Below are 8,736 nucleotides of genomic sequence, written 5' to 3'. Positions count from 1 at the left end.
TTTCGGATAGGTCCCATAAAAAGATTCTTTTAAAAAATGGTTTTTTAAGGTATATTCAGTGTTCCAGAGAAAATTTTCGGCCTGTACAAGATGGTTCAAATTCGTGACTCACCATTGGGATCTCCGTAACGATGAGGGATACAGTGTAGATTAATTCAGTGCAAAGTTGCCCCTTTTTGTGACTAAAAAACCCATTTGAAATTTTTGAAAAAACCGGGATATCACCGAAAAACTGGAAGTGGTAGTCATTGAGTTCCGGTACTAACGGAAACGGCGTCATCTTGAAATTATTTTGTTTCAATTCGCAATAGTCGATTATGGCTGGAAACCAAATTTCACGTTGCTATTTCAACTGCACGTTCAAAAACTTCTAACGAACGGGTACGTGAATCACCTCGTGAATCACCCTGTATATTTGTACACTCGTTTGTACAGATACCGTAGAATTGTCAGCAGCATTCCCGATCGCCTTTGAAGAGAATTTATAACACAGTGGTTTTCTCCAGTGGATGGTACTGTTTGAGACCCGTCTGCGTGCTTAAGGGAAAGTCGATCTGCCATTTCTTTTCTTTTTTAATTTCTCCACATATTCCTCTGCTACAGAAGTATTCCACCCCCGAATCCACCCACCTACAGCGTCGCTTGAGTGTACTTAAATCTGCGCCACTGTTTGCTAAACGTGATACCGACTGATGATAAGAATTATCTCAACAATTATCTATAAAATGTGGTGATGTAATTCAGGATATTTTAGATTTTAGCGAGGATTTTAGATATTTTTACTTCCAATTTATTATTTCTGCAGCCGGCGATTAGTTTCAAAGTTTGAAAGGAGATCGAGAAGGAGATGCAGTTATACCAACCTAAGTTCATTATCTTCATCATTATGAATTTTCTAGGGGTTAGTTAGGAACACATTTTTTTTAAATTAAGATTGAAGGGCTCAACAAAAATTTTATTGCGTTCTCTAAGACCACGGAAAAATGTGTATTATTACTGAATAATCTGCCGTTTTGAAAATAAGTATACGAGGTCAGTTAAAAAAGTTACCGGATGTACTTAATTTCATTTCTTAAATAGAGCACCTTGCATAGTTTGATCTAGAAACACATAAAATAAATTTTCATTTCAAAAATATAACACACTAGGCATGATGAAATTTTCAGACATCGTAATTGAGATGGACAAGGGCCGTCTTCTTTTTTGGGTAATTAACTTTCGTAATTGAATTTTATTTTTCCTAGAAATTAAGTTTGGATTAATCTACCTAATTTTTCTTGGCCTACTAACGTACGTTGAGGGGATAGTCTTTGTTGTCAACTGTATATGATTGGTTGTTGTAATTTTGATTTTCGGAAGAAGGGTTTTCGCCTTAAATAAGACGTCAAGAAGAAAAGCGTCGCTTTTTGCCACAGTCTACGCAGTACTACGTTTCGTTGAAGATTTAAAATGCGCTTTTAGCCACGTTCAGCGCGCAACTAGGTTCCGTTGAAGTTTAAAATCGGCTTTTAGTCAAAATCAGAGTTACGTCTCGTGGAATCGTTAAATCAGCTTTTTGCTACGTTGAGCACCGAGTTACGTTTTGTTGGAGAATTTATTTCGCTTGTTGCGAATTCCATCGTTGATTTACGGCCAGTTAGTACTCATTTGACGCCACAGCCACCATTGAAAGTTTTCGTTCAATGTGAGTTTGAAGATGGAAGAAGTTTCGTTTGTGAATCCGGAAGCCGAATTCGCGGCTAGTTTTTGTTCTACGTTTTGAAGTCTTGGCCATCAAATGTGCTGCAAGGAGAGGTGTTTATCGGCGCCCCTATAAATGCTGCGATTACTCGGTCGTTAGTGTAAAGTGCATGCATTGAAAATTGTAACTGTTTTTTGTGAACTGTGTAAGGATACCTTTGTGCCGTGTTAATAAGTTTAGGGAAAGAGCTAGGTATTTCCCCCCGTGCCAAGTAACATTTTACCGGCTACCGACTAAATTCTTACTAGTCGCGACGTCGGAATAGTTACAATTACTTGTTGGGTATTGACTTAGAGGTAAAGGTTATGATGTGTAGACGGAACAACGTCGGTTCGACCTCTAAAGTAGGCCTAGATATGTTTCGGTCAGGTACCGTCGTCGGTTTGACGTCGGTGTCCGGCTAAATTAGTTTGGTACAGTTTTGTTAAATCGGGGGACGTTGGTTCTACGTCGGCAATCAACCAATTCAGTCTTAAGTTGGATTTATTTATTCATACAAATACATGGGCAACATTTTTGCAAGCATTTTTTGGAGAATAGGTAACTGTTTTTTAAAAAATTTCAAATTATGAAAAATAAATTAACGACTGGAGTCGCTTTCTGTGCGATAAAATTACCCTAATCTGACTTTAAGTCCAATTTGGGACAGTAAAATGACCTTACAGCGCCGTAAGCTTTAGTGAAGATTAGGTCAGCAGTACCAACGCCTTAGTCGGATCACAACGTCGTTCCAACCAAAATTCAAATTCACTAAATTGGTGCATATGTAGGTCGGCACGACGTCGTACCGAAGTCGGGCACCGACGTCAGGTTGCGCACCCCAACGTTGTACAACGTTGGTTGAACGTCCAAATGCTGCTTGGGGTATGTCTTAAGCGATTAAGTGATTTTACCATTTTAAGTTTGACCAAAATGGGACACCCTGTACCTATGTATACCTCGATATATAGCTACCCTCGTACCTACCTAGATACCTACAATAGCCACTTTCACGAGCACTTCCGATGTTATTAAGCGACAGAGCAAAGCGATGCAAACTTTATAGGAGAGTCGATGGTGCCCGTCTGTCAGTCCGTCCGTGAACACGATAACTGTCAAACGCTTAGACCAATTTGGTTCGAACTTTGCACAGTTGACCAATATGCGGATATGCCACAACTAATAAGCCTATTGAAAATGGGTCAAATCCAATGACCCCGTAGGGTCACACCGAGGTGCTCTGTCGCTTTTTTAGATGCTCTTTAGCGGTTTATTTTGCTTCCAAGCAGAAACTTTTAACTCTATCGTTAATTCGTGCTCTTGGTAATTACGTACGTTGTTTCCAAATTGGTGAAATCGCCTAAAAACCCTATGAACCAAAATAGTGATTTGGGGAGCAATATCTCAACCTGGTGGTACACTTCCTGTATAGTTAGTGGTACCGTTGATTGGTAAGTGTATATTTATCAATCAACGGTGGTACCATTAATAGTGAAAAGTATTCTGGAATTCTAAACGATTTGTTTACTTGAAACAGCGCATGATTTTTATCAAAGGGTGGCATTCTCAGCAGGATAATGCAAGATGACATACACCGTCCTATACTCAAGCTTGGACAGACCAAGTGACAACAATTCCATGACCAGCAGCTTCACCTTAAAAAACATGTGGGAACTAATTGAAGTTGAACAAGCAGCGTCACGAAATAAATAGAATGCTTGATTCGGTCAGTTTTACAGTTCTGGACCACGATCACCGAACATTATGGAGATGACCTAGTTTCGGGTGCACCTGGACGTTTACAGTTAAATAGAGGTTATCTCGGAGGTTATATAAGTAAATAGGATTAATTATTTGCTGTAATTTTATAATTCAAATATTAAAAATATACTTTTCAGAGTCTAGACGGACTATATCATCAGTCCAACTTTATTTGCGTGATATATGCTAGAAAACGACGTCAACGAGGACGTCAATGATACTTAGATATTGAGATCTGGGTCATTCCCAAAACTCGTCTGCAGACAGGGTACATTTCTGAATATTGCATAAGTAATTTTTCCTCGAATTTTTCGATCTTGACTTGTGCAGTAAATTACAAACTGAAGTCCTTATACATTTTGAGATGTACTGTTCTGATTTTAACAATATCTAGGTACATGTTTCGACCCAATACTTTTCCTCCATCCGAATAGTTCAGCTGAAAGATCGCATCTTTGGCTCATCTTCGCCAAAGGAAAAGTAGTTGTTCGTTTTTGTACTAAGGCAAGTAGTTTATATTATAGTCGCCCACAATCTACATTGAGAACAGTCACATGATAGTGAAAATTGAAGACACTGCAGCAGTGGGCAAGGGTTTCTGGGGGGCCCTGATCAAATTTGCGCTGCAGTGTCTTCATCCCTTTGTAACTTGATGTTACTGAGACATCCCTGGTCGGATTAGATATCAATTGCACTCTTGTAATCTTTGCATGTACCAAGATCAACATTTAGGATGGACCATATGATACTTGCTAACCTGTTCAGTGGACCCTTTTCATCACTGTTAAAATGGAGATACTTTTGTATCTGTCGTTCTGAGCTCTTATGGATTTCTAAGCAAGGGTCACGTTTAGCGCAATCATAGTGGGCAAAAATATCTCTTTGGTGTTATCACAATCACTTGTGCTGCTTTGGAGTAGATTCCGTGCAGTTGATACCGATCTTACCTTCTAAATCCAGCAGTTGGAAACGGAAATCTAAATCCAGAAGGTGCCGGTACGGGCACGGCAACAGGTCCACCACCCTGTACGAGCGGCACTTGTCCTACAGGTGAATGAAACGGAACCACGTGGCTCGCCACTACAGCACTAGGCACAACATTATTAGGCACAATACTTCCCGGTATAATCGAATTATGCACCAGACCACTCGTCGCGACGGGCGCGTTGTTCGCGTTATTCGGCGAGTACGGCGGCGGCATGTGGTTATTCAACAGGTCGGGTAGACGATCGCCGTTCACCGAATTCCAGTTGGCGGCTCGGTGCGGATGATTCGAATTGTTCGCCCTTCGCAGGTGGCGCCTTTCGCGCCGTTCCCTTCGCCTCTGCTCGCGCGTCAGAGCGCGATCGGTGGCGGTTGTTCGTACCAGCGCCGAATTGGCGTCGTCCGTCTGGGCTTCGGTCGAGGTAAAAGTCCGCGTGCGGGTTTCTTCGGCAACCCTTTGAGGAGGATCATCCGTTTGGCTGTTGTGCACCGTCACTTGCGTGGTACCTGTTACGCCACTATGAGGGCGGCTCGGTAAAATGCGGGGAGGTGTTAAAGAAAGGGTTGTGGGTGGCATGGCCTGAACGATATTTACGTTAGAGATGTTGTTACCGATTTCACTTGTATTATTGACACACTGAATTGAGGGAACGTTCGAGACAACCGTAACGGGCACCGCCCGATAAAAATTAACATCCACTGCACTAACATTTGAGGGTATCCGAGTTTGGGCAATGGTCAAATTTGTACTGTCGGGTTTGGGTACCGAAGCTGCTCTCAGTATGTTTCCACCAAGCGTTGGCAGTTCGGCACTGTTCACGTGTGAACTGTGCCGATGATGGCTTAGAATCGAAACGATATTGGCGCAGCTGATGTTCGAATTTTGATTGACGGTGACGTGTGAACGCGAATTCGTTGCGGGGGCGGCGTTACGCGCGGGGTTGTTTGGCATAAAAGTCGATGGGGTGGAACCGTTTCGTGAATGGTTGATGACCACCGGTTGTTGTATCATCGCGCTTGGCTCAGAGGCGTTACGCGGATGATTTGGAAATATGAAACCACTTCCTGTTGAATTTCTATTTTGTGTCGTACTGGATGGCACCGAAGCATGTCGAGGATGGTTAGGTAAACCGACTACATTCGCACTAACAATTGAATTTAAATTAGATGGTATCATATCAGAAGAAATGCTTCGCTGGTATCCATGATTTGGTAACAGACGAATTGCACCGCCGGTACTCTTCGAGATGCTATCACTACTACCTGTTACATTTTGATTGACATTCACGACGGAACTCATCGCGGAACGGCCGTCGGGCGGATTAAACGCGGACGTCGACGGATCGGTTAGGGAATTAGAAATTTCGACGCGCATAGTTTCGGAGGAAGATGCAAACTCATTACAGTTGCTACGGTAGCTTTTTACCGACACTTTCTCGGCAGCCTGCTCGCATGCACTGACGTTCGTCAACAACTTTGTTGGTGAACTCGTTGCGAGCCAGTCACGTGTTCCTTTCCCTTCTTTACATTGGCTAAGCTGGTTTCCATAGCACGTTAGGTTATTAACCATCTCAATGGTAAGATGTAGGTCTGCTTTGTTGCCACTTCTTGGGGATTGTATTAGCCCATTGTTTGGCCTTCTTTCAAGGTCGAGGGAGGACAAACTACAGCAGGAACTGTACGAACTAACTGAACAGCTCTCGTCGCTTACTTGCTTATTTTGATATTCGTAGGGCTGCCACAGTAAGGAATTTAGAGCTTCGTTGACATCCTGATGGAAGGAATTCCTGCTCTTTAAAGGACGTTTACTTGCAGTCGCTTCGCTCACCGATACCCTATTTATAAGCGACTTTTGCTCTATTTTCGACTCGCGCGTTTCCGCATTTTTACATAATTTCGTCGAGTTGGCATTCTCGTTTCTAATTACTGGTGTAATTAACCTTTTATTGTCGGTAGACAAGGAAGAGCTTACGAATCGATTCTCGTCCTGAGAATTGCCACTTAAAATTCGATTTAGTTCGACGACGTTTAGCGGCATACATAGTAACGATTTCTCTTTGGTGAACTTATTCAAATTTGTCTCGTTGTTGTTGTTGTTAACGGCGACATCTTCAGCGCCGGAACGGGACATGTTATTGTTTTCCAGACTTAATTCGCCCAAACGCTTCTTCAAGCTGGATATCATTGTTTAATGGCGTGCCGCGATTTTCGCATTCTCCAAATTGCAAATTATGTCGAGGTTTTTCCGCTTCGCGTATCCGTTTTCCAGGCGCATCCCTTGAATTATGACTACTTCCGGAGGACCCACTTCGTCTGGCAAATTACTGCTGGTGGATTCCATCTCTTTTTCTACGTGTTTACTTCGGAATCTGGAAAAAAAGAGCTAAATCAGTCACCGGAAAATAATTATGCGCGCCGCTGTTCGCAACATTTTGTGAAGTTTACGGTTATTTTGTTAGGAATGCCATTGTCTCAGGCTCCGCTTTGTTATAAAAATTAAGGCAAAATATTTTTACTTTTATGGGCGCAACGTGTTCAAAGGGCTATTTGAAAAATTGAAAATCCAATTGGAAATTATATTATCTATAGATTATAACTCATTTTTCATTAGCACAACAAAAAAACTCTTCGATTAACAGCCTTTAAAACCAGGTGCTAAATTCTTGACGGAAGAGCTTCCTAGCTCAAACTAGAAAAACGTTTTTGACAGTCTTAAGTAAGTCATTTATGCCTAATATACACTGCCAAAATTTGAACGAAATCAAAAAAACCGTTTTTTAACTTTGACACTTTTTTTCTTCGTTTTTTTATGGTTGTACAGGGTGGTCCAAATTGGACCCTTTCTCATGAGAACACTCTTTATTTTAAGAGAAATGGAAGAAAAATGGACCTAGTTGTCTGGAGCTCAATTTGAAAGAGAAAATCACTGGCGTAAACAGTAATCAGCTATCTCTAATCGTTTGGCCACTAGAGGGCGTGTCTCAAATTTAGTCGATTTCTTGAATGCCCCCCTCCCCCCCATAACTGGGTTATCAACCCATCTTTCATACCCACCCCTATATATCTTGGTGTTTTTTAAAAGAGCGTAAAATTTCCTAAAGCGTTTAAAAATTATTAATGAATAGTCTAAACCAAAAAAGAAGCTGACTTGCTTACTCGAAGGACGAATGGGGGGGAGGGAGGTAGTTCAAAAATTCGAAGTATATTCAATCTTACCTTGACGCCAGTTAGGTAAAACTTTTGAAATATTAACTTATAACAAAATAAAACTGAAATGCATTTGTTACCCTTCTTTTCTTTAAAATCCACGTCATCCATTTTTCATCGCCTCCCCCCTTATCCCACTCTTACTTCTTCCTGTCATTAGTGTCATTTACACCTCCGTACAGTTCTATAACATATGTTGTATGTCCTCTTCTTCTTCACCGCATATTCTACATTTGCTTTCTTTTTCATGTTTCCATTTCTCTTTCCCTCTCTGTTCTTTTCTGCATCTGAATCATGGTTTTCATATTTTTTCGTCCTCCTTTATTAGCTCTTTATTACTACTGGCCCATGCGCTCCTCTCTATCTCCACCCTCTTTTGTTGTTTTTGCGCATCTACATCCCTTTTTTTCATCAGCTATCTTTTTTCCAACTCTTCTTGTCTTTTCGACCTCATCCCGTCCATCTCCATCTCTTTCGTAATATTTTCCTCTTTGTTTTCCTACATTCCTTTTGCGCGCATCCTTATCTTTGCCATTTTTATTTCTTCGTCTAATGTACAATTCGGTACCCTTCTTTCTAACCCCAGTTCCCATTTGCGGTATCTCCTTTGTACTTCTTCCAGTTCTTCCCATTCCTTCCACCCCTATATCTCCCCTTTTATCATTGCATCGAACAGGTACTTTCTTGTTCTAAAATCAATCTTTAACCCCCTCTCTCCAATTCACGTCATCGATCTCATCGTAACCACCCCTTTTTCCTTAATTCTTTTATCATGCGCATTTGTCCCATTGTTTCTTTGCGTTTGGTACTCTAAATATTTCATTTTTCTTACTCTTCTATTCTTTCCTCCCTCCATTTCCATTCCATCTTTTCCTTCCATTGTCCTTCCCAAATCTCATCATCTTCGACTTTTGGAAGTTTACGTTAGACGAAGTGGGTATCTCTGTCGGAGTCCTTTACATGTCCAAAACACTTCAGACTGCTAAACCCTTCTATTCTTGCCCTCAATCTTGTTTCTCCATATAGTTACTTGATTCTGTCCTTTAACTTCTTGCCAATCTTCC

General features: G+C 41.3%; 1 protein-coding gene across 1 annotated transcript in view; it reads right to left on the bottom strand.

Moving 5' to 3' along the window:
• Positions 1 to 4,409: 4,409 nt before the first annotated feature.
• LOC116179364 (myosin-G heavy chain-like) overlaps positions 4,410 to 8,736 on the bottom strand; it is a 155,211-nt gene continuing 150,884 nt past the window's right edge. Inside the window, exon 3 of the mRNA XM_031499148.1 lies at positions 4,410 to 6,834. Coding sequence (XP_031355008.1) covers positions 4,425 to 6,650 — 2,226 coding nt within the window. The 5' untranslated portion in view covers positions 6,651 to 6,834 and the 3' untranslated portion in view covers positions 4,410 to 4,424. The remainder of the gene's footprint in view (positions 6,835 to 8,736) is intronic.

Source organism: Photinus pyralis, unplaced genomic scaffold, assembly GCF_008802855.1.
Source record: "Photinus pyralis isolate 1611_PpyrPB1 unplaced genomic scaffold, Ppyr1.3 Ppyr1.4_LG8, whole genome shotgun sequence".
NCBI classification, from domain to species: domain Eukaryota; kingdom Metazoa; phylum Arthropoda; class Insecta; order Coleoptera; family Lampyridae; genus Photinus; species Photinus pyralis.
This window is presented reverse-complemented; position numbering and strand designations above follow the sequence as displayed.